Raw genomic sequence first — 26,643 nt, 5'->3', positions numbered from 1 at the left:
TCAGGTCTTCTTAGCCACATTTTACAGATGAAGACACTGAGGCTTCATAAGATGAGATGACATAACCATTGTCACACAGAATCTAAATATCAATGACAGGATTTGAACTCAGAACTTCTTAATTCCCAACTGCATTCCTCGACATCCTAAGCCAAGTTGTTATACCTTACCTTAATAAGCTTCAACTTCCTCACTTGTCAAAAGTAAAGGGATTTGCGACAGTTAAGTGGTGCAATAGAGTCAGGAGAACCTGAGTTCAGATCCAGATTCAGACACTAGCTATGTGACTCTGAACGAATCAACCCCAATTGCCTTCCCAAAAAAATATAGGGGTTGAATTAGGGTGATCTCTTAGAGCCCTTCAAGCTCCAAATTCAGCAATAATTTTCCTCTCAAGTTAAATCTAAAATCATGCTCTGAAAATGAACTTCTGTCAAGTTTTATGCAATGAAGAAAGAAAGTTCTAGAAATGAAGCCTGTTCAAGGAAAAAATTCAACAGCTCATTTTTAGCAGCTGAATGGTACAGTGGTTAGAGCATTGGATTTATAGGTGAGAAGCCCTGGTTTCAAATCCTACCCCAGACAGTTAATAATTGATGTTATTTTCTTCATCTACAAAATGAGGGGGTTAGTGTCCTGTATGATTGCTTCTAGCTCTGGATTTATGACCCTAAATTTGGCACCTCTTTGCAGGTTCCAAACCACTGGTTGGTACTAATTCTTATGGGAAAAAAAAATTAATTCTCACGTGATGTGGGGAATTATAGATGTTTTTAAGATTTTATTTTATTTTTAATTTATAGAATAATACAAGCATTATTATAATAGTATAATAATAAGATGATTGTACATGAAACTGCAAATCTGTTATGTCCAATTGGCTTATAGATTCAAAGGTAGGACCAGAAATGTTTCCTCAGAAAAACACCATGGATGATCCTATGCAAATGCCCTCTATGGATCCTATGCAGACTTAGTAGATGCCTTCAGATGTCACCCTGTTGAGTGCCAGAGTAGAGTGGTCCCTGAGTCCAGGAATTATTTTCCAGGGCTAAATCTACCTTCTTGGATCCATTGAGGAGCACTGACTCTCTAAATTATGAACAGCTAGATGATCCAGGGGATAGAGTGTTGGGCCTGAAGTCAGAAATCTGAATTCAAATGTGACCTCAGATGTTTACAAGTTGTGTAAGCCTGAGCAAGGCACTTGCCTCGGTTTCCTCATCTGTAAAATGGGGATAATAATAGCCCTCTCCCCCCGCTCAAGGTTGTTGTGAGTTTCAAACAAATGACACATGTGGAGCATTTGTAAGCCTTAAGATGTTCTGTAAATGTTGAGTGTGATTATAATACCGAACATTTCCAAAATGTGTATTATGTGAATTTCTGTCATGATCAATAATAATAGCTAACATTGACATAACTTAAAGTTATTGCAAAGTTTGCAAAGCACATTCCAAATTTTCTGTCATTTGATCTTTGCAACAACCCTGGGGAGTAGAGACTATTATTATCCCCAGATGGGAATACTGAGGCTAAAAGTGACTCCGAATTCACACAGTTAAACTGCCCGAGCCAATATTTGGATTCAGTTCTGACTCCCTAGAGACACCTACTTGCCTCATCAGTGATTCCACAGGATTATAATCCTTTGCAATCTAGAAATAGATTCTAGAATCTACCTCTAGAACTAACTGGAACCTTAAGAGACCCAGTACTCGAACCTCCTCATTGTATAGAGCAAAAATGCTCCCACTGAAAATTTAACAATCGGCTCTCACCAGCCAGCTCAGACCGCCTCTGGCACACCTCTGCTCATAATCCTATAAGGCAGATGCTATTGTTTTTCCCATTTTGCAGATGAGGAAACTGAGGCTGAGGAAAGTGACTTGCTCAGGGGCACTCAGCTGATTTGCATCCGAGGAAAGATTTGAACTTGAGTCTTTCTGACTCCAGTATTGTGTCAGGGGCAGGATTTGTCTCTGGGATCAGCAGTCTGAGAATGCTCCTCATCCCTTTGACTCCACATTCATTTCTTGAGCACTTACTATGTGCAAGGCCCTGTCCTAGTTCCCAAGGTCATTTTATACCAAAGCAGATGAATGTCTACCTTCGGTATCCATTCATGGCTTCCTTTGCCGTGCTTGGTCTATTATGCTTAATTTCTGAAAGATTCATTCCACCGTTGCTAAGCAACTGTCATTTTCAAGGGTTGCCTTTATGGATGTTGCCTTGAAGATCCAAAGCACTCAGGAAATTGACAATGTACATGATGCGATAATGTACATGATGAGTTCTCTAATTAGCCAGTGGCTGGGGTGAAGCTGTATTCCCATTCCCCCCATCCACCCTAATGGGACCCTCTTTGGGGAAAAAAAACCGGGCTTCTTTTCAGGTATGCAGAATATACACGACAAGGGAATAACCGTCCAACCCGACCTCAAAGCTTCCTTTTCCTACGGCGCCCTGGAGAACAACGACAATGTTTCTGAGATCTACACCCCTGCCACGCTGCCCGTCATGCAAGAGGAACACGGCTCCAGAGCCGCCTCTACGCCGCCCTACCGAGTGCTGGAACACACAAAGAGGGAATGAGTAAGGTCTCCAAAGAAACTGAAATCCAGCCTGGCCCGGGAGGGGTTTGTTTATTTATTACCTGGGCTTTCCAGTCTGTTATAGTTTAAAACTCTAGGCTTGAACTTGCTTTTCCAATTTTGTTTGTTTGTTCGTTTTTCACGTAGAGAATTCCACAGAGCTGGGAACTCAGAAGTGATTTGTCTTAAACCAACAGCAAATTGTACTAGTCTTCTACATTTGAACTGTTGCATAGAAAAAGGCAAAAACAAAACAAAACAAACTAAACACAGTATTTGGGGTATGCAATAAGGAACACGCCTCAACCATGTATGTTTTTCTTCTAGGATCTCACATCTTATTCGATGGTTATGCGTCTGCCTAAATAAATAATGAAAGATTCCTGAGTTCTACTTACTTCCGTGCTTAGCACAATGCCTGGCACATAGTAGGTGCTTAATAAATGTTGATTGATTGAAAATAAACAGAAACCTGGCGGAGGCTAAGACATGCTGAAGTGTTAGAACTCTGGGGCTGAGATCCTTATTTCCTTTCTTGTCCTTCCCTCAGAGGCATGATCACTCTCCAAATATCCCTCTCAATTATCTGTGATCAGGTCTGTATAATGACAGATTACCATGGGTTAGCATACTGGATAAAATCTTTGAGTGAGCAATCTGTAATTTATGTCAATGAAATGTAAAACACAAGACAGGTAACAGGCTAGTGCACCCAACTCTGTATTCCAAGGGTCACAAATATTCCCTCTGGTGAAAAACAAAACCAGTGTCTCTAAATTTGGATCTAGTATCCATCTGGATCTGAAACTTATTTTGAGCCACAAATAGCTTTATGAATTTTTTTTTCCAAATTTAGGAGCTGAGAAGTCAACAGCTGAGCAATAGCTTTGCCATAGCTAGATGTCAGAGAGAAAGTCAATTAATAAGATGAATCAGAGACTGTTTTTGAAATCTCTGGATCTCTGAGTTTATCTGGGTGGGCCTTCCCTCCTCTTGTGGGATTGTTGTCTAATCTTTCCAACTATCCCATGCACTGGGTCATTCCTTTAGACTTTTTGCAGTCCCAAGGCCCATGTCATCCCTGCCTCAATTGGTCTCCCTTTCCACTTGCCCATGTCCTTGAAAATATCTTCAATACTAGCTCATGATAGTCTGTGAAATATGTACTCCCCATCTTTTATTTCAGGATGCTGCCAATTTATGTTTTAGAAGCCAGGATTCCCACATGTTCAGACATAATGATGAGAATTCATTAATTAACATTTGAAGCAAATAATGCCTATGAAAAAATAAGATTCACCTCTTCCAAAGGGGCTAGCACCCAGGAGTAGCTAACAGACATGGTGGGCCCAAGGAAAAAGGGATTACACAAAAGTATTTTGTAGTTAGTTGTTAAAGTTTGTGAAATCAGAACAAAGATAGGTAGGTCATTTCAGCCTAAAAGAATCTTGTATCTGGGGTTTAATTAGGAAACAGCTTTTACACCCAAAATCCTAGGCAGAAGTACAGTTTATCAAATCGATCAGGGAACTCTCTCCTCTGTTTGACAATAGCAGGGACTATGTAACTATTATAAACTAGAATAATATTGCTTATAGAGCTTCCCTACATGTTCCAGACAACAGAGATTTATTTGTTCATTCCTGGACTTTTTATCTCTTCTAAGCTAAGGCCACCTGAGAAATCTCAGTGTTCATTTGGAAGAAAAAATTGCTCATTACCTCCTCCTGCCTGATATTTTGAGACTCACAAGCTGAACTTCAACTTGACATTTTTCCTTGAATCTGATAGGTATCTATTGAGTTATGTGTTTCAGGATATCCTGTGCCCACACAGACCTACTTGAGTAATGGAAACATTCTCTGGAGGGGGTTAGTTCCCAGTGTGTCTATGTAAAGTGATTTCCCCTTGATTCAGTCTAGATGTCTTTTTAATAATTTAGAGAACAGGGGCAGCTAAATGGTGTAATAAAACATCTGCTCTGAAGTAAAGAGGACCTGAGTTCAAATCTGGCCTCAGACACTTAACACTTATTAGCTGTGTGACCCTGGACAAATCACTTAATCCCAGGAACCTGGGTTTGGGGAGGAGAAGCAAAAATAAATAAATAAATAAAATTATAGAATAGACATCTATGTAAACCAAGGGGACCTTGAACCCTGATTGTAATAAATCCTTTGTGTCAGAACTGAAAGGGACCTTCAACTATGCTACAAATATAGCACAAATATAAATATAGAAGACCTGGATTCCAATTTCATATCTAATTTTTTTACCACCTGGATGACTTGGACAAGTTATTTCATCTCCCTGCGCCTCAGTTTCTCATTTGTAAAATGAAATGACTGGAACAGATGACTTCTGAGGTTCTGTTCAACTCTAGATCTAGGGTTCTAGGAATTTGGCATTAGAAGACAGAAGAACCCAGCTAGATGTAACCTTAGAAATCCAAGATCCTAATATTAGTGAAAAGGGAACTGAACTCAAAAGACTTATCCAGGATCATATAAGAAGTTCTTGGGAGAGTTGGAGCCTAAAACTCCTTCGTATTGAGTTTCATGCTTGTATTTTGCTCCACTCATTCCACCATAGCTGGCTTGGCAAGGTCAAAGGAATGTTTTTTCCCTCAGAATTTCTTAGATAAGATCAATAATCATCATATGATCCATGGTGTTCTTTCCACCCCACCTTAGAAACAGCCTCACTTCTCCCTCTGGCCCCCAGCACTGCCAAGTCAGATAATGGTGTGAAAAAACAAATGTCATTAGAATATTAATTCTGATGGGCCATGCTGGACACCAATTTAAATATCATAGCCCCAGCATCTTCCAGTCTAAAGGCTATGGATAAGGTGAAGAAGTACTTATTTTTAAGATATAAGAGAGACATGGTACAAAATGTTTTCCTTAGGATAACCTAGAAGGACCAAAGTTGATAGTGGATTAAAAGTAATCCTGATGTAAAACAGAGAAAGCTTTGACTCTTAAAGTGGAGAGAGAGTGGGTGGAATGTCAGATAGGGGAGGGATCTTTCCCTTATAATACAGGATGTCAGAGCTGGGAAGTCTCTTAGAACTCAGGCTGTCATAGCTGGGAGGGCCCTTAGACCACAGGATGTCAGAGCTGGGAGGGCCCTTAAAACCCAGAATATCAGAACTGGGAGGGCCCTTAGAACCCAGAATGTCAGAGCTGGGAGGGCCTTTAGAACCCAGAATGTCAGAGCTGGGAGGGCCCTTAGAACCCAGAATGTCAGAGCTGGGAGGGCCCTTAGAACCCAGAATGTCAGAGCTGGGAAGGCCCTTAGAACCCGGGATATCAGAGCTGGGAGGGCCCTTAGAACTCGGGATGTCAGAGCTGGGAGGGCCCTTAGAACTCAGGATGTCAGAGCTGGGAGGGCCCTTCACTTTACAGATGAGGAAACGGAAGTCGGAAGCAGGGAAATGATTCATACAGGAAGGTGGTAGCAAAGCTGAGATTAGAACCCAGTTGCTTGGATCCCAGGCTGTGCTATTCCTACTGTTGTGTTTTGAAGAATGCAGAATTTGGGGACATCTCTAACCTAATCCTAGTCAAATGAGAAACCCACCTTGAAAGAAAGGCTTTTGAGACCTCAGGAAGTGTTCTGTGAAGCCTTTTAAACTTAGTCAACCATATAGCGTATCCTCCTTTCTTTTGTCTTTTCATAACAGGAACACAACTGTCAGGGTACTTTCAGGCTTACAACACACTTTGCTTACAGGGACCCTGGGAAGTGGGGAGTGTGAGTCTTGAGTAAACAGCCTGTTTGTTGCTAGCAACAAGGAGCACCTGCTTCTGAGGGGGTGGCTACCATCAGCAATCTGCTGATCAGCCCAACAAGCTCCTCTGGCTTTCCATTCATTGCTTCCCCAACCTTCCTCCTTTTTATTCTGTTTTTTTCTACATCACCTTCTTTTCCAACTCTGTCTGCCATTAGCCAGAGGGTCATCCCCAGGAACAAAGAAAAAAGTAAAAGGGAAAAAAGGTGAGCAAACTTAACTGATATTCTACCGAGTCTAACAGTATATATGGTGTTTTCACACTTATAGTCCTTCACCTCTCTCCGAATTGATCCTTTTTTCCTTCTTGCCAGTTGTTAGCACTTTGGAAATCAAATCTCACCCTATCAGCAACTCAGCATACAGAACAAGGCCATTGGACATGGCTCAGCTCAGTGCCTGGCACATAGTAGGCACTTATAAATGTTTATTGATTGATTGATTGGGACATGCTTTTGAATGTTTCTTCTCTGCTGTCCACATCCCCACCACCCCCACCATATACCCTCCTTTGGGGAGGCGAAGGAATGATGGAAGTAGGAGAATAATGGGGAAGGAGATTGAAATGCTGAAGATTTTGTACTTAAATTAAATGAAATCTTTCTGTAATGGAGTATTATGGTGCTATAATAAGTGACAAATGTGATGAATACAGAAAAGTATGAGAAAACTTTATATGAAATGATGCAGAGTGGAGTTAGCAGAACCAAGAAAATACTGCATACAATGGCAACAATAGTGGAAATGGAAGAATAAGCATAATCAAAAATGAGAAATGAAAAACACTCAAAAATGAAATTATAAAGAATAAATGTGGCCCAAAAGAAGAGAGATGATAAGATACCTCCTCTTCTTTTACAGGTGGAGGGAGGTAGGATCTTTGGGTGTGAAATAATTCATATATTGTCCAATTTTTTAAGTATTGAGTGATTTGTTGATTTTCTTTTCCCTTTTTCTTAAGAAATAGTCTTTCTTCTATTGGATGACTTTCTGAGAAAGAGAAGGAAACAGAGAAATCTTGATGACGTAAAAACAAAAGATATCAATAAAATTTGTTATTTAAAAGAAAAAAAGAATATCGTCTTCTGAGTTTGGCCACCACGGGTTTTGATAATAGATGAAGATCCAGTGCACATATTAGACAGTGCCCCAGGACTCTCTTAGCAGTAGTCATCATATCATCACATTGGTTTGTGCATCAGGTCAATTGATCCATCGGTTTCTTTAATGGAAGCCAAACTGCTTTGCTGTACAGTGTGCATATACACATGCATGATATGCCCTTTTTGCTTTAAGCTTCTGAGCAAATTTGGTCCGTCACTGGTTGAGATTCAGAATGATGTTACCTTGAGGGATCTATAGGAATCATGGGACCTTGTGGCCTTCCAGTATGTACCATATGCAAAAGTTATATTGTGTTCATTTCACAAACCTGATGCTGCATGTTGCATTTCTTTTTTAATTGTATAATGTGTCTATTGGTTGAGAGTAATTTTACAAAGTGATATTTAAAAATAATAATAAAAAAATTAAGTAATGTGCTTCGAGTACTTATCTTCAAGTTTGGATTATCTAGAGCCAGCATAGGCATGAGTGAGATCTGTTATTTTGATTCAAGAAGAGCATATATATTTTATTATATTCTTATACTGTCAATAAACATACAGCTTTCACAAGAACATATAGGTCCTGAGCTAAGCACAGGGGATACAAATGCAAGCAGAAAGATCCTGTCTTCAAGTAGCTTACATTCTAATGGGAAAATGCTATACATAAAGAGAAGCTTAAAAGGGGTGAGCGAGGGGTGAAAGTTCGTGAAGACCTTGCTGTTCTGGGCGCCCAGCATAGTTAAATTGAGGTTCTGAAAGGAGCCATCTAGTTTTTGGGAGAGACCACTGGGGCTGTAAGGTAAGTATTCCTAGACTGAACTATTTATGTCTGAAAAAGAGAAGGGTAATGTAGTGGTATTAGTTGACCAATGGAATGAATCTTGGGATTCTATATTCATAAGCAGCTTGACATCCTCCAACTAGACAGGGGAGCGAGGATTCAGTCTATTTCTAAGAAGTCCTGGGGTAGAGACCTGGAAGGAGCCTAAGAAGATGGAATATTAGTGTCGGGAAGAACTTTGGAGAGAACCAGAAGGGGTCCTAAGGTTCATCTAATCCAATCTGTTCGTTTTACAGAAAAAGCCCCAAAGTGGGATTCATCCTCCATTTCCAATTAATAATAGAGAAGGGTTGCAGCCTTAAGTCTCCCAGCTCCCAAGCAGGAGAGGGATGTTTTTTACTGTTTTCCCCTATACCCAAGTTGTCAAGCACACAGCCCACACTGAACCAAATTAAAATGCAGTTTCAGAATGATTTTGATACATTAGTTTTTTTAAAAATACAAATATGGTTTTCTAAGTCAATCCACAGATTTCCTAGATATGATTTAGTGGCCTCCTATTTCTGTTAAAATTTGACTAGACTGCCCTGTTAATTATGTAAAGACAGGGCTAGGGATCCTGCAACTATAACTTCATTCTCAGAATCCCCCTGAGGAGGGTGGAAATGAGCAACACCAGGCCACAGGAGCTTCCAGTTGGTAGCAGGAAAGTGTCAAGATGGAGCTTAAGGTCAGTTATCCAAGAGGAAAATAGGGCAATGATCCCTCTCACAGGAGAGCTTCCCTGACACAACAGAAGTCATAAATTTTCTATGGAGATTGGCTTAACTTTTCTCAGCTCCTGACACCAGCCAAGCAAAGTCTGAGTCCCCGGGGTGCCTGGATTTCAGGCCAGGGGTCTGAATAGTCCTGAGGGTTTCATTTTATTTGTTTTTAGGGAATCCGAAGGCCTTCCTACGGTGTCTGCTTTCTGTGTTTGAGTCCGAGTCGGAATATTCTTGGGTCTCTTTTTCCGGTGCTTAGAAGGGCACGTCGAGGCAGGTAAAACACAAGGAGAGCCTGGAGTCACGGACCCTTTTGTTGGCAGCCGGGTGAATGAAGCCTGATCGCTGAGAAGTTTTTGTTGAAGAAAATGCGAAATTTCAGATAGAGATTAGGGAAAATGAGGATGTATTTTTGCCTCCCCACACATGGTCAAAATGTCCTGCTGAAATCTTGTGCGGGGGAGGGGTTAGGGTTAAGAACCCCTGTCTTAGTGACTAGATCCTTCAACCTTTGCTTAACAGGGAAGTTAACTGGGCTCCAGAGAGGCCTACGGAGGCCCACAGCGATGGGGGGGGGGGGGGGGGCAAGGCAGGCAGAGCATCGGTCCTGTCTCTGACTTAAGTCCGGTCCGGCTCCAATACTGGCGGCAGATTCCATCCCTCTGTTGCTGTGCCTCAGTTTTCCTGCCTGTGCTGTCTCCCTCCTCCATTATAGATGTCTCTATTACAGAAATTGCAAACTGCAAGGCGAGGGGGAGAACCTTTCCCCTCGTGCCCCGGGCCTAAAGGTCAGGGTGGGACTAGACTGGGATGCAGGACGTGACAGGGAGGGCAAGGCGAAGCTCGGGGACATCCTGCCAGGAAAGAAGAGCGCTTGCGCCCCCTGTGCGAAGCGGGGGGAAGAGTGGGAGAATACGCACGCGCAATCACCACTGAGGGGGAGGTTCCGCTTCTAGCTCCCCCCTTTCCCTCCTCTAATTCCAAGGGGGAGATGGAAAGACTTAATTTGGGGAAGAAATTATGAGGAATGGGAAAGGGAAATGAGGGGTGGGGAAAGAGTAAAAAATGAAGGGAGAGAGGCGCAAGTGAGGTGGAGGGGAAGGAGGAGAGGGGAAAGGGAATGAGAAGGGAAATGAGGAGGAATGAGAGGGTAGGGGAGAGAGAGAATGAGAAGAGCAGAGGGAGGGAAAAGGAGGAGGGAAAATGATGGATGAAGAGAAATAGAGAAGGAGGGGATGAGGTAGCAGGAAAGGGGCAGGGCAGAAGAGAAGGGGTCACGAGCCGAGGAGCGAGGTCTGCGCACGCGCACCCGGAGCTTCGGGAAGACGGGGAGGAGGAGTCGCTTCCTGCTCCGATCTAAGTCCGCTCCCGCCTCCTTCCCTTCGCGGGCCTCCCCGACTCTCCCGAAGGGGGGAGGGAGAAGATGCTGGGAGGGAGGAGGAACGAGAGGGAGGAGTGAAGAGAGGAGCGGGAGTGCGCTCAGGGCGCGCGGGGCCGGAGCGCGCGAGGCCACGGGGGCGCGCGGGCGGCCCGTGGCTGCCTCTGGGGCTCGGTGCACTGGAGCCACCGCCGCTGCCGCCGCCTCGGTCGCTCCGGCTCCGGGCCCGCGTCCCCTCCTCTAGGCCGCCCGCCCGCCCGCGTCCTCTGGAGTTTTCGGTGAGTTTGACAGCTGCGGCATCTCGGCCCCGCCCTCCCTTGCACGGAGCCCCAGGCCCTGCGTGCTGCATCCCCCACCCCCATCCCTAAACCCCGCGGCTCGTGGAGCGGCGACACGCGTGACACCGCTACAGGCGCGCCCTTCTCATGCTGGGCAAGTGACTGCCCCCACCTGCCTCAGTTTCCTCCTTTGTCAAATAATGGGAGTGGTCCTCTCCTCCAAATCCGCTCCCGTGCTGAACCTATGGTCGCACCCCGGGGGGTGGAGGAAAAAGGGGTCGTCCCCCCCAAGCCCGGGGTCATCAGCAGCCTTGGAGATGCTCTCATCTCTGAATCATCCTGCTCCCTCGGGCCAGGTAGTCGGTGCCCATCACTGGCTCCGCGCCATTGTTGGGTTTAGTTCTGCTCCGAAGCCCCCCGAAACAAGAGCCCCCCAGTTGCGATACCTTTCCTCCCAAAAGCCCATCGCCTGGCCGATTCTGTAACTTCCCTAAACTTGTACTACCTGACTCTGGACTTCCTGCCTGGGCAGAGAGGCTGTGGAGGCCCTTGGAGGAGACAGCTGGAGGAAGAGCGCTGGGCAGGAAGCCTGCACCCAGAAACTCTGCCTGTTCCCCTGAACGGGCTCAGCCCTCCCCCAAAAGCCGGGGACTGAGAGCACTGAGGAGCCTGCTGTACAGGTGGTGTAGCCCGGGATAGGTGCGTACGCGCAGCCGCGTGTGTCTGTGCCGTGAAAGATCTGGAAAGGACCCCAGAACAGAGAACCAGCCGGGGGTGCCAGGGGTGAGGGGATTGCTAAGCGCCTTGTCTCAAGTCACTGAGGCTGCAGTAACTCCTGCAGCCAGGTTCAGAGAAAGAGCTGACTGCTTTTAAGTAAGTCCTCATCTCTTCCAGGACAGCGATGTCTGCGCTCTGCCTTTCTTACATTGTTGTGACAAACAATCTAAAATCCATACTTGTCTCTTAGTTAAATGGTTCCCTTTAATGTCAGACTCCAACCAGTTATTTCAAGGGATAGACTGTGAAAACTCTGAAAGAAACCTCAGAATGTAGAGAATTAGAGAAGCCTTGGAACATAGAATATCAGAAATGGGGCTTGGCAAAGGCTCTTAGGATAGAGGGTGTTACCTTCAGAAGGAAGTTTCAAGATCATCTGTCCAAAACAGAAGCCCACAGAAATATTTTCCTTAGGGAGTAAAAAACTGATTTATTCTATATTGCAAATTATCTAACAGAAACTGATATAGTGCATTCACCTTTGAACTTAACTAATTTCAAAGAATATTCCATTCTTGTTTTGCCTTTAGTAGCAACTGACTCTTATGGATGTCTGTGATCCCCTATGTTACAGTTTGATTAACATAAGATTTTTTTTTTACTATAATAACTTTATTGACAGAACCCATGCCTGGGTAATTTTTTACAACATTATCTCTTGCACTCACTTCTGTTCCGATTTTTCCCCTTCCTCCTTCTACCCCCTCCCCTAGATGGCAAGGAGTCCTATACATGTTAAATATGTCCCAGTATATCCTAGATACAATATATGTGTGCAGAACCGAACAATTCTCTTGTGATTAACATGAGATTAAACAGCACAGGTTTGTGCATCACATCTTTTCAGTTTGGTTTGGTTTCAATTTGATGAAATCTTTGAAGTGGTCTAGAGATAGTTTTAGGATGTTTTTGGTGTGAGACCTGTAAATTCAAGGTGCCCATTCATTCCTTAGCCATGTAAGTTAGCTTTATATTTTATCATCTTACTACTGACAAAAACCTTGTCATGTTCTTGTGAAAGAGATTCTCGGTGCTTTTTAGGAAAATTGTATTTCCCTCCAAGTTTAAAATGACCTTTATAATTTGATATTGAATGATGTCTAGGGTCTGATTTCAGACTCTTCTTCCAGAACTTCCAGAAGAGAGATGTCCTTTTGCCTCTTTGAGTCTACATCTTCTCTGTCATTTGCCATTTAAGAGAGTTGCCCTGAATGCTAACAAGTTGTAATTTGCCCAGAACCAGACTTTTAGCATATGTGTCAGAGGTAGATTTGAACCCAGGACTTCCTAAGGCAGAGATCAGCTCTCTGAGCTTTGTAAATAGACATTAAATTTGTAGATTGGTTTGAGGAGTAGCATGATATACGGATAACCCCTAGGTACAATTGTCAAGAAAAATAGTAATAATAAGATACTGAGTTGCAATAGACAGAGTTCTTTAAACAGCACCCCCCTCCCAATCCCAATGGAAATCTCAGAGTTTGAGAACACTTATGTAACATGCAAAAGTTGAGATTGATTCTTCAATAATTGGAAGTGGAGGAAATATTTTGGGGAAATGAAATAGACATAAATCAGTATAACATTTTTTGAGTCATATAACTTAAATATTTTTAATAGCTTGATGTTTTCCCTCATTTTGTTTGACAGTTAATTCTTGTATTCATATTTGATTCCCCTATTCAGCCAAATAAATCCCTACCCTCATCCTCCTTGAAGATTCCTGGGATATAGGGATAGCATAGAATCCAATGAAATCCAGAGAAAAGCAGAAATCTTCGTTTTTGTCTATAGTGCAAGCTTCTGTCCTCAGCAAACCTTTTCCCAGCACTTCTTAGAAATAGTCAACTCCTGCCAGCAAATGATGAAATGAGAAGGGAGTAGGAGGTTCAAGCAAAAGGCTTGTATAATAAGCAACCTCTGAAGACTCACAAATTGACAAGATTTAGTATTTTTGAGGAATGTGGCATGCCTTCAAATCTGTTCAAACTCAGCAGCATCTGTGAGTATCTTTTCTTATTTTACAGATGAAGAGATTGCAACATGGAAAAGTCCAATAGCTTCCCCGACGTCACACAGCAAGTGCTTTGTAGAGCTGGAAATAGAATCCTACTTTGTTGGGTAGCCCGCACTTAGGAGGGATGATATGATCCTAGAGAGGGCACAGACTCTGCAAGTATTGTGATGAGAAACCCATTCCTTTTCAAGGATTATGGTCATTTAACTAGTTCCAAATCTACATTATTTAAAAAGGGGGGGGGGTACTGCCCCTTATAAATACTTTAATTAAGGAGGAATCTCTCTGATAAGAATTTGACAGAAATAGTATGATTAATTGATGATGGGCTAAGCAACTTGACATCGTTCCTTGGAAGATTGTCAGACTTCTCTGGCAGAAAGAATATTGTAGCAATATAAAAGATCATTCTTCTTGGAGTTTTTTCATTTATTTCATGTGTCCTAAAAGAACCATTTGCTAGACTTCAGTTTGCTAGTTACCGTTAGCACTGAAGAGGCATTTAAATTCTGATCCATGCAGATGTTTGCTTGTTGAAGCTAGAACCATTCTGTTGTTACAGCAAGAGTCAGTGCTTTGAGGGCACAAAATATTAGGAGCAGCCCCATCTAAGAAAAAGTTAACAGTTCCAATAGTCACAGCTTAGTACTGACCCTCACGGATTGTTAATGCATGCTGACCAACCCTGTTTCTATTCCAGTAAGACTGTTTTACCCAGTTGATGTTTTCAGTTTGGCTCCTGTTTTTGTTCAGATTTGGCTGGAGTTAGAATGTTGGTAGGAATTTGTGAAACTATTTGACCATGAGCTCTATCAAAAAAAAAAAAATCTCACATGCCTGTACAGTGAAAGAATTTATGCCAAGAAATATTAATGTTGCCTTTAGTAAGAGAGAGCCAGTTTCTAATTCCAATACAGCTAAGATGTTCATTACATAATAATGCAAAATCCTAACTGTCTACCAAATACCAGCGTAGCTAAATTTGTAGAGCTTCATTACCAAAAAGTTAGCCAGAAGGGGAATATTTTTTTCCCTCAGCCACAGAGGCTTACAAAGACAATTGACTACATTGTGGGGTAGCAAAATTCATACAATTTTTTTTTCAATTGACTATTTTTATACCTTCAGGGATTTGTGTTTTCATCAGTGAAGATTCTTTCCATAGTGTAGAATAGATAGCAGTCATCTCAATATAGCTGATTCTTTGTGAGCTTCTGTGGCTGGAGAAAATAATCCCCTGTTACAAGTTTAGCTGTGCTGATTGTTGGTAGTCAGACACATGATCCATCCCTGAGTCTATCCCTAAACCTCCACAAGTTGTTAAGACTTGTCAGCCAGACTGCCCATAACTAAGAATTTTTATGCTAAAGCAAGTAGTCCAAATCAGTCTGGGAGCAAAAAGAATGATGCATTCTCTTCCTTAATTAAGGGAAGGGGGCAGGTACCCACTTGCAGGCTGTGGTAGAGATGGAGATCCTGGTTTCCTGTTGAGTATGTCTATTTGATGGTAGACTTGGGAATAGAGTAACAACTTACCAGCCACAAAGTCTTCTTACTAGCTAGATGCTTAGCTTCATTGTTTCTACCCTAGGACAGGAATATAAGCCTATGTCCTTTAAATTTGTTGCCCTAATTAGGACCCCCTGATCAGAACTTCCACAGCCTTCAAGAATTGCAGGTTGTTTTCATGCTTTATTGAGATATTGAGTAGAGCATTTGTTAGCTTTAGCTCTGAATAGCTTATTTAAATTTTGTTTTGAATTTTATTTGTTTTGTGGACTGGTATTTGTAAAAATGAAGACAGATTGAGGTTTTGTTTTTGTCCTGTCCTGCTACACATCTCATTTAGGAGTATACGAGTTCAACCATAAAACAAACAGTTCAGATGAGGCAAAGACTCTGTGTTCTGTGTATATGTGTTAAGTGAGCAGCAATCACATTAAACTCTTCTGATGTACCATAGCAATAAAACAGTACTTCAAGCCTGGGTACAATCACTTTAAAAACAAGTTTTACAAAAAAAAAAAAAAAAAAAAAAAAACTCTAATGGAATATAGAACTAATAGGAATATAGCAACACTGAGGACAAGTGTTTTCATGATAGTCTTAAAGATAGAAAGGTAGAAAACAGGAAATGAAGGTATCACATCATGAAAATTAAAAAAGTTCAGGTACAGGAAACACTATTTCCTGTGTTCTGATTTTTTTTTCTTTTGAGGAGTAAGAAGATGGAACTTTAGTTTTCTAATTTAGTTTTTAAAGTTTTTACTTGTTTTAATCACCCCAAATTTTCCTTCTCTTCCCTCTAAACCCACTTTTCTCCTCCTCCAATTGAAAACAGAAGGAAAGCAAACTCCTTATACTTAAGTATGGTCGATTGAAACAAATTTGCACATTGGTCATATCTCCCTCCTCCCAATTTTTTTTCCCCTCATTCTGAATCATGAGTCTTTCACCTCTATAGCTGGAGGTAGGTTTTATCATTAGTCCTGGCTCATCATTATGCTGATTTAAAAAAAAAAATAAACAGAATTGTGTTCCACCATAGTTATATACCATTACTTCTCCTGGATGGAACTTTAAAAAGAGAAATCATATTGTTGAAAAATAGTTTGCTTCTTTGACTTTCAGTACCAGCTGGTTAACATCCCTTCCTCCACCTCTCTGAAAAGTCCTAATAAAATAATAGTACAGATCAAAGAAGAACTAAAGATATTATGAAATGCAAAAAGAATCATTTTGATCACATTAAGTTAAAAAGGTTTTATACAAACATCAATGTAGCCAAGATTAGAAGGAGAGAAAGCTGGGAAATAATTTTTATAGTTGATAAAGGCTTCATTTCTAAAATAACATAGAGAACTGAGTCAAATTTGTAAGCAAACAAGTCATTTCCCAATTGATAAATGGTCAAAGGATACAAACAGTTTTCTGATAAAGAAATTAAAGTCATCTATAGTCATATGAAAAAATGATCCAAATCACTATTCTTTAGAGAAATGCAGATTAAAACAACTCTGAAGTACTACCTCACACCTATCAGATTGACTAAGATAATAGGAAAAGATAATGATAGATGTTAGAGGGGTTGTGGGAAAAGTAGGACATTAATGCATTATTGGTGAAGTTGTGAAATGATCCAGATGAAGAGCAATTTGAAACTGTGCCTAAAGGGCTATCAAACTGTGCGTATCCTTTGATCTAGCAGTCTCTCTACTGGATCTTTGTATCTCAAAGAAATCATAAAAAAGGAAAGGGACCTATGTGTGCAAAACTGTTTGTAGCAGCTCTTTTTTGTAGAGACAAGGAACTGGAAACTGAGTGGATGCCCATCAATTGGAGAATGGCTGAATAAGTTATAGTATATGAATGTTATGAAATATTATTGTTTTATAAGAAATTATATACAGGATAATTTTAGAGAGATCTGGGAAATGAGCAGAACCAGGAGATCATTAGCAACAACAAGATTACACAATGATCAATTCTGGCAGATTTGGCTGTTTTCAATAATGAAATGATTCGGGCCAGTTTCAATGGTCTTATCATGAGGAGAACCATCTGCATCCAGAGAGAGGAATGTGGATCACAGCATAGTATTTTCACCTTTCGTGTTGATGGTGTTTGCTTTTCTTTTTTCATGGCTTTTCCCTTATGTTCTGATTTTTCTTTCACAAAAATAACTAATATAGAAATATGTTTAAAATGATTGTATATGTATAACATATCAGATTGCTTGCCGTCTTGAGGAAGGGAGAGATAAGGAAGAAAACAATCTGGAACTAAAAATCTTACAAAAATGAATGTTGAAAAGTATCTTTACATGTAATTGAAAAAATAAAATTCTATTGAAATGAAAACACTGTTATATGTATTATATAGCAGTTCTGATTTTTTAAAACCTGCTTTTTACACTTTAAAAGCATCCTACTTTAAGATGTAATGACTTTTAATGAAAGTTAAGCTATTCAGAGAATCTTATTTTATAGAATTCTGCTCTGGACCTGGTGAATGAAAGAGCTGATCCAAGTCTCTTTCATTTCTCTAGTTACTAGAATTCTGTAATGATTCTTTTTAAAGGTTTTATGTTTTCTGATTTATCTCAGTACTTACAGGAAATATTTTCAGAACTGGTAGTGACTAAATTTATAGAGAACTTTTGCTTACTTAATATCTTTGAAAGGAACTAACTAATTAAGAAAAAGCAGTTGCACCACTAGAGAGCAGATTTCCAGCTGCAGATGGCAAATTAGTCCATGTGGGCACCTACCAATTTGCCATTTTCAGTGTTGTGGGGAAGTTAAATGGAAAACAAACATGCAGACACAATCATGTTTCGTGTTTTCCTCTTACTACTTTGAAACAAATACACAAATGTGTATTTGCCTTTTCACACATGCTAGAAAATTGTTTTGACCTTTTTCCTGTTTTCACTTAGAGCTGGCAAAATGTATTGCATAAGGCAACTATATTGAAAATAAAATCCGATATTGATAGTTTTCAATTGTAGAAGGTTGAGATGAGTTGGTTTATGAGGTAAACAGGGGCCCATTCATCTTTGCTCAATAAAAGTGCTTCACTATATCCATTATAAGGGAATGTGCTTTGGTCTGATTTCTGGTTTCTTTTATAACAGGTGCCTTGTTGACATTGTGGAACTTAGAAAAAGAGATCTGCTCTTAGGGGACAATGCTAAGGGACGTTATGAAGTCTTGGAGTGACAGCCAGTCAGATCTCTACAGCAGTGACCAAGAAGAGGAGGAAGAGATGATTTTTGGTGAAAATGAGGATGATTTGGAAGAGATGATGGATTTAAGTGATCTGCCTACCTCACTTTTTGCATGTAGTGTACATGAAACTGTGTTTGAGGTGCAAGAGCAGAAGGTAGGTAATATGTGGATATATTCAAGATCACCTGTCATAAAATCCTAATTAGATCTATTACAGAATATTGGTTATGGTGGTACACTGGAGAGAGTGCTGGGCCTGGAGGCAGTAAGACCCGAGTTCAAATCCAGCCATAGATACTTAATAGCTGAGCAAGTTACTTTATCTCTGTTTACCTTAGTTTTCTGATGTATAACATGGGAATAATAACAGTACCTTTTTCCCAGGGTTGTTAGAAAATGAGATAATATTTATAAAACTCTTAGCACAATGCTTGGCATACAGTAGGTGCTATAGAACTGCTCAGTGAAGCCTGAGGAGACTTACTGTCTTAAGGTAAATTTGCTTCTGTGTTCACAGAGCATGTGTCCAGGTAGAAGCTGTGCACGGTCAGCCCTCGAGGGCCTGCTTAGATGCTAGGAGGCTCTCTCAGAGCAGCTGTCGTTTCTCCAACAGGTGCCCGATGCAGGCTCGTATGTGGTCTCGGCTCAGTGCTTTTCCAAGATTGCTCCAAGCTCCCTTTTGTTTCTACATTCGTTTAGTTTCTGGGCTGGAGTTTCACCTTGTGTTAGAGAAGACCGGTCCTGAGTCTGGAATTAGGGAGGAAATGCCCTTTTTTCATGGCCTGTGGGCTTTTCCAAGCTTGTGGCTGGTCATCGGCCGGAATCCCCTTGTGGTCTGGCGGAAGCGCCGGGCTGAGGAGCTGGGGCTCAGGGACTAGTGTGAGCATGGATCCCTGGGCCTTTCTTCATCTGGAAAGGGGGAATAATAAGCCAGGTGCAGCCCTGCAAACTGTAAAATGGCCCAGGAGTGTGAGTCGTAGGTGCTTCTTCAGCAAACATGGCAGTGTTGGCTAATGTGTGCGCCTGTAATGGACCCTGAAATACGCACAGAATTCACCAGACTGCGTCTGTGGTTCCAGACCTGTAACGGAGACCGCAGCAAAGGGGGCCCACTTGGGCCTAGCACGGCTGGCCTTCTTTCCGGGAGGGGCAGTCAGCCATCCGAGGAGGGCCCCTGGACAGCAGGGTCTGGTGGGGGTCGTGGGCGGGAGACAGATGGAACCCCGGGCCTGGAGGAGGCCTTGGGAGGTATCAAATACAGAGGACCTCCCAGGGAGGCCGTGCCTTGGCCACTGACCGCAGTGGGAGGCGCAGAGGAGGGGCTCTGGTGGCCATCGAATGTGAGGAAACATTTCTTACCAGCCAGCGATTTCTAGATGAGGTTCCTCGTCATGGGGAGGTTTTAAGTGAATGTTGGGTGACCACGTGTTGGGGGTGCTGGATTCAGCCCCAGCAGTGGCTTCCCCAGATGTCCTCGGGTCTGCTTCGAGCAGTAGAACATTAGCAAGAGCCCCTCGGAACCGTTCTGATAAACTAGACTGTGGCCTGTCTGCAGATAGCACTGGGAATCTGGGCAAATCACTTAACCCTCGTTGCCTCGGTATAAAATGGGGGTAAAACTGGTGTCTGCCCCGCAGGGCTGTTGTGAGACACATAGGAGGCGCCCAATAAATAACGAACGGGTGCAGCCCATAGGTTATATGTGTGTACATGTGCACGTGTGAGATGGAAACAGGTGCATTTCTGCATACACGTACCCACGTATACCAGCCTCTGACCCGCCCTGACCCTGCTGTCTGACTGACCCCCAACAGATGGCACGGGGGGCCCACCTGCTTTTTTTATAGCCTGACACCCATATTTCAGTGTGACTGATAATCCCATATAGTTTTTTTTATGCCTTCAGAACCTTAGTCTGAAAAGGGTTTCCAGCAGTAGTTCCACCACCCTGGCCAAGGGTAGGAAAACAGGTCGGGCACCCTGGCCTAGATTGTAGCCTTGGGCCCTGAGAACTGCTTTGGCAGGTCCAGAATGCCCAGTGTGGCCAAACCTCCCTGATACTGGGCAAGGAAACATCAGAGTGAGGGCCTGCACAAGCCGGCCTGCTCCTGCCTGCTGAGCAGGGGGTAAAATGGGGCTACAATGTGAAAGGGTGGCGAGGTTGACAGGCTGCAGCAGCTGGAGGAAGCCAGGGCACAGGAAGGTTCTGTGAACCGCCCAAATGCCCTCAGAGGTGGATCGCCGACCTCGCTGCTCTTTTATGTCAAAGAATTAATTGCTGAATCTTAAAGTTGAAGGAATCCTTAATTTTCTGAACTGGTAGGAGCTCAAAAAACTACTGATTTAGCCTAGATTACTCTTGGAGGCAAACTCATACAAAGAAGTTATTTTGAGCTCTTTACATAATAAAAATTATATAGAATGTGGTAAGATCATCACAAATTCTGAATGAGATTTTCCTTTATGTGATCTGGCTAATTATATTTCTGTAGAAGCTGGCTGGAACAAAATGATAGCTCATTTTTCCAATGCCTAACCTTTTCTAGTTTATTATTTGCCTGGAAAAAAGTAGGTTTTTGCCTCATTTTCTTGAGTCTTAGTCATGAATACCTAAAATTCAGTTCAACCCTACAAACACAACTCTTGCTATTCAAAGTAGTCAGGATTCAAAGATAAAAAATGTCTTTCCTCAAGGACCTTATACCCTTCTGAGGTCCCCATGTAAAAAATAAGTGAATACAAAACACATCCAAAGGCTGTGAAGGAACTGGGCTTTGAAGAAATCACCTAGAAGTTTTGTGAGGCAAAAATGAGGAGGGAGGGCATCCACACCTGGTGGAGGACCCCTTATTGATGCCAAGGTTCAGAAGAAGGAGGTAGGTTTTGATGTCTAAGAAATAGCTAGCAGAATGAAGAGTGCATGAGGAGAAAAAGAGAAATGTAGAAACTTGGAAAGATGGATAGAAGCAAGACTGTTAAGAGTGTCTTAAATGCCAGACCAAAGGTTTGTCTTTTATTCTAGAGGCAATGTGGCGCTGTTAAATTTTGTTTTTTTAAGTAGAGAGAGGGTAACAAATCACAGAATCAGAGTTGAATGAGACTTCAGTTACTGTTTAGTACAGTGAATCCTGTAAAGTGGATGGCCTTCCTGCCACCACCTACCATCATTTATCCCATTTTCTCTGGGACCAGACAGGATTAAATCTAATCTCTTTTCCATCTTTACAATCCTTCAGATACTTATATACTACTGTCTTGGGTCATATTGAATCTTCTCTTTTCTACACTAAATATTCCTAAGCCCTCTAACCAGTTTCATGGGGTACTGACTCAAGATCCTTCCCTATCACTTTTCTCTGAACACTCCCCAATATGTCATAGTCATTGGTTTAACACATCTGTGTTTTAGGAACAACATTTTGGAGGGAATGGATGTGTTGGGGATGGATTAATAACCAACATCTGAACTAGTTATTCATTTCTTATACTGTAAGATTTCTCTTCTATTTTTTATCAGTGCTTGCATTTTCCCCAAAAGTATTTGTTCTGTGAAAGTTTCTTCCTTCCCCTTAAGTCTTAAAATAGAACTTAGTTATCTTTTTCAGTCTCTGCACCCTCACTGGTTTTTCTCTACATTTCTAAATTCAGGCAGGATGAGTTTGTGTGTGTGTATTTTAAACCAAGTTTAGGGCTTAGTTTCCATACTTTAAATAGAAAAGATAATTTTGGAATATTTGTAGTAGGAGGAAGTCATGTGCAATTTCTCATTCATCCAAAAATTATATTCATGAGAACTTAATCTGATCTCATGATATTTGGCCATGGAGCAAACTTTGAGCAGTTTGGAGATTTATCACCATGGAATGTGTTTTCATTCCCACTTAGCATTTTGCCATTTAAAAAGCTGTTTCCTCCCAATAACATGTAGGACAGATAGTATAAGTATCATTATCCCCTTTTTAGACAAAAATATGGAAGCTGAAAGGCAGTGGGAAGGGCTGGAGCCCCGTGCACCCCACATGTCACCAAGCATGCTGTGGCAGGCTTTGAAAAGCTATGGGTACTTAAAAATGCATAAAGACTTTGGGGATAATTTAAACAAATCTGTCAGATGAATATATAGAAGAGAGAAATAACTGAAATGGATAAGAGGTCCCACTCTTCATTAATTTTCTTCTCTTAATAATATCATTTTTTCTTCTTATCTTTCAACTCTCTTCATTCTGACTTATTTAATATTAGAGTAATCCGTGTCATCCACATAAAGGCAGAAGAGATCACATTTTGAACAGTAGAGGTAGGAAGATCCTAGTGCTAAAAAGCGTTTTATTTTCAAAGGAGTTTAGTTTATTCCTGAATCACAATAGTTCTTATCTTTATAGCCTTCCAGCAGTTGGGACAAATGAAATAGGCTTTTACATCCTTCTGAGTGTTTGATCTAAATTATCTAAGTGCTATTTGCCTCCAAAGGTGAATATCCATTTCCAGTTGCCAAGTATTTTTATACCACAGAGATAAGGTTATCTTGATTCTGTTCTATTTGGGGGAAGTGGCTAAAAAACAACAGAGGAACGTGGTTGAAAAACCGATGGTTTTTTTTTTGTGTGTGTGTGTGTGTGTGTGTGTGTGTGTGTGTGTGTGTGTATACACATTGAACTATATATGTATATTTTTATATACACACTGTATTATATGAATAGATGCACCAAAGGTAAGACAATCTTGGTAGCTTTGTTGCTAGCACTGTATTTTAACGTCCTATTTTCTTAATTAGATTTGAAGTTGTCACATGATACAGTTATCTTTAACTCTATCTCTACCCTTCTTTAAAGTAAGGATAAAATTAAAGTAGCTTGGATTTTTCTGTAAATGTGCAGTTTTTGAGATTTTGAGACTACTCTAGAGTAAAATCCTACTAAAAGGTTTATCACTCTATAATGTATAAAGTGACAAATGTGGAGATTCAGCATATGTATTATTTGATACAACCTTTCTTTGCAGAGTTAGCTTTATGAAGAAATATAATTTGTGTTACATTTATAAATATAATTTATATTATTGTCCTTTAACATAAGTATTTTCTTTTTTATGTGAATCTCTACTGAAAAAAGAGTAGAGATTTCCTAGATTGCTTAGATATACTTTGAATTGTTTTTTCTAGTCAAACTGGTGAGTTTTCATTGAGCCATCTGTCCTTTGTTTGTCTGATTGTCCCTCATTCGTCTCACCAGTGACACTTATTCATGAGATGGTTAGCAAGGATTAATGATATATCCTGTCGCTACAGAATAGACGTTTCCTCGCTATGAAATTAAGTAGATCACATAGGGATTGACATTGTTAACGCCACGCTCTTAATTGACCCAAATCCCGTGGTGTATCTTCATAGACACTCACCTCCACCTTCTTCAGTTTAAGCCTTTTCTAAGCATGAGCTTAAACATTTCACTCTACATTTATCATTTGTGCATCTTAGTAAGAATAGAGAATAAAAATTCTAAATGAAAATCAAGGAAATAAAAACACAAAACAAGCTGGCATTTCCTTGGTTAGCTCAACTGTGTCAGAGCCGACAGATTGCTGGACTTGGACCAAAAGACGTGGGTTCAGGTTTCCCCCCGGCCAGGTGGCAGTGTGGGGCCTGAGACAGGCCTCTGAGCACTTCTCTCTGCGTCTGAAGGAGAGCTCTTCATCCCGCCTGCTTCATGGGCAACATTGACACAGGGGCTTGGTGCTGAGGGACATCTCTTCCCAGCACTCGGTGGCCCTGACTTCCTTGATGGGGCCGCGCCCAGCACTGTGGGTTCCAGCCAGTTCTGGGGGGACCTTTCTTGTGTCTTCCCATAAGTTCTCCCCATACCCCTCCCCCAGCGTGCTAGGGACCTTTCTGGGGACACTGCCCGGCCGTGGGTGCTGGCTCTCACTGCATGACCAACCCGTCCTTTGTGGCACTTAACCATGTCTCCGGTGGTATCTTTTACATCCATGGCGTCAAGCTCGAAATGAAATAGGGCCCAGTAAGCCCTCCCAGGGAGCCCCCAGTCACCTCCACACGTCACATGGAGGGAACAGCTCAGTTCTATTGGAATTAAAACTTCTCAGTGACAAACATGCTGCTCTTCTTGTGTTGGCAACAATACCTCATCCCTCTGCCCATGCAGACCAGGTTAGCATTTCTTTGACAAGGTTTGAGGCCTTTGTCAAGGCTCAGTTGGCTCCGAAGGCTGCAAGTCTCACTTTACTTCCTCATCTCCTGAGTCCTGAATGGCCATGAGGAGAGCAGGGGCTCTCCTGGGTATGGCTGGTGGGTCTCTGTGGGAGCTTTGCTCAGCTGAGTCAGCTCAAGGGTTAGAAAGGCCCATCCTTGTTGAATTGTCTTCTTAAGCTCAGCTAAATAAATCTCCTTTTGTATCTCTGCAGGGACCCCCTCATTTTGTTCTAGTAGCAAACTGAATTGCTGAGGTATTCGCCTCGGTCAGGTCCAGCCCAGAACACCCTTTCACCCATTCTGTGGACTAGTCCAGTAGTTCTCAAGCTTTCTATTCTCGGGATCATTTTATATTCTTAAAAATTATTAAGGATCCCCCCCCCCCCGCCCCTAGGGTTTGTGTGGACTTTAGTTACATGTTTTTGCCACATTCAGAACTAAAATATTTTAGTATTATTATAAAAAACAGTTTTGACCTCCCAGACCCCTTGAAGGGGCCTCAGGAACCCCCAGATGTTCCCTGACCACCCTTTAAGAATGATCAGCCTCGTATTTTTTGCTGTTTTCACACTGCCCTCACATCCCCCATCTTTGTGGCTTTGTACTATGGCCAGTCCTCAGGCCTGCAGTGCACAACAGCTTCCTTCTACCTCCTCTCAGCCCCCCAGCTCTTCAGCAGCCGTGTTCACACCCCAGCTTCAGCAGCCCTTCCTGCCCTGGCCCACACCCAGCCCCCGATTGCCATGGGCGTAATTGGGGTGTGTTGTGTGTGTACTTCTTGTGTCCAGGTCTGCCCCATAGAATGGAGGCCACTTGAGGGCCTGGGTCTTTCTTCCCTAACACAAGGCCTGCCCAGGGTAAGCACCTCATAGCTCCATGCTGTTCTGACTGACCAAATGCTAAATGCCCCCCTCCCCACCGGTGCAGCCTGAGATGACATTGTGATCAGCAGCTCCTTAGGAGCAGAGCTCGGTCGGGACCCAGACTCTTCTCCTCTACCACTAAGCCATACTGCACCAGATTGCTTTCTGAACTACATCTTCTTGTACTTTAAGTCCATTTTCTCCAGTTACATCCACGTGTAGAGGCGAAGTCCCCTTAAAGCACAACTATTTCACAGTATCTCGTACTTGTAATTTGACAGTCTGTTACTGTGAAAAATAAACCCACACAGTTTCATCAGGGTGACCGTTTACTGTGACATTCACCAGGCAGCATGGCTCATAATCTGCACAGGGCCCAGTCTTCTGAGAATTTATCTTCCAAAAAGTGTTTTGAGCAAGTACTAAGACTATAAAAATACAAAGCAAATAGCTGGGGAAAACAAGGAACAGTCCATATTTTCCTCTGGACGGGTGGATTTTCCTTTATCTGTTTCCCTGATGCAGGGAGAAGTGTATCAGTTAGCATTTTCCTTCCACTAGTGGAAAGCATTGTGAAAGATAGAAGTTTGTAGATTTAAGTTTCTCCCCATATACACTGAAGATTTCGGAGCTTGTCCATGTTGCATTATTAAGCTGTCCAGGGTGCTTTTCCTCAAGGAGGGTATTTTATACTCTGGCGTAGTCCTTTTTGACCTATCCTAGTATCTTTAGTCTCCTTGCCACCAAGCAGAAAAGTTCTCAGCAGAGAACCTTGTGTCCAGGAGGTCCTGGAACAGGTGGTCTTGTCCTTTTCAAGCACAGCACCCCTCTCATTGCTGGAATCCCTTGAGATGGAGACGAGAGGCTGCAGCGACATTTGTGAACCTACCCATGCTTTAGAGGACCCAAAGGGGGAATTCGTCTTTTTTACTGTCACAGCAAAGGGCTGGGCAGCTGTCTGTCCCCTTGTATTGTGCTTCAGCACCCTGATGGACTGACTTCTTAGCTCTGCTTGTGGAGGGGGGAAGGAGAGGGGAGTGAAAGGAGCAGGGTTGATTCAACATGGTGGAAAAACCAGCACCTCCCACCACTGGGCAGCTGCCGGTTCCCCCCACCCCCAGGATTTCTGACTCCTCTTGGGCTTTGGGGATGGCTTGCATTCCCTCTCTGGTGGGCTGCCCTTGGTGTTTTCGTCTCCTGCAAGAAGACGTGGTACTTGGCTTTTTAGTGTTTGACTTGATGGTGTAGACAATCGAAGTCATTTTCAGCCTCTGATCTGAATTACTTGGAGAATTCTTCTTTAGATAATAACAGGATTGATTTCTCAGGTTGCTTAACATGTGATTTC

At 42.2% G+C, this 26,643-nt stretch overlaps 2 protein-coding genes across 4 annotated transcripts in view; both read left to right on the top strand.

The window, feature by feature from the left end:
* NIPAL3 (NIPA like domain containing 3) overlaps positions 1 to 7,931 on the top strand; it is a 62,036-nt gene extending 54,105 nt beyond the window's left edge. For 2 of the 3 annotated variants that reach the window (XM_051988211.1, XM_051988210.1), the window contains exon 12: positions 2,396 to 7,931. In XM_051988211.1, coding sequence (XP_051844171.1) covers positions 2,396 to 2,595 — 200 coding nt within the window. In that variant the 3' untranslated portion in view covers positions 2,596 to 7,931. The remainder of the gene's footprint in view (positions 1 to 2,395) is intronic. The other variant, XM_051988212.1, reaches the window with a different exon arrangement.
* Positions 7,932 to 8,066: 135 nt separating this feature from the next.
* Positions 8,067 to 26,643, top strand: part of RCAN3 (RCAN family member 3) — a 34,937-nt gene continuing 16,360 nt past the window's right edge. The window contains exons 1-2 of the mRNA XM_051988221.1: positions 8,067 to 10,700; positions 18,131 to 18,378. Of these exons, the coding sequence (XP_051844181.1) occupies positions 18,184 to 18,378 (195 nt within the window). The 5' untranslated portion in view covers positions 8,067 to 10,700; positions 18,131 to 18,183. The remainder of the gene's footprint in view (positions 10,701 to 18,130; positions 18,379 to 26,643) is intronic.

This window comes from Antechinus flavipes, chromosome 3 (genome assembly GCF_016432865.1).
Source record: "Antechinus flavipes isolate AdamAnt ecotype Samford, QLD, Australia chromosome 3, AdamAnt_v2, whole genome shotgun sequence".
Lineage (NCBI taxonomy): Eukaryota > Metazoa > Chordata > Mammalia > Dasyuromorphia > Dasyuridae > Antechinus > Antechinus flavipes.
Note: the sequence above shows the minus strand (reverse complement) of the source record. Positions and strands in the feature narration are given on the sequence as shown.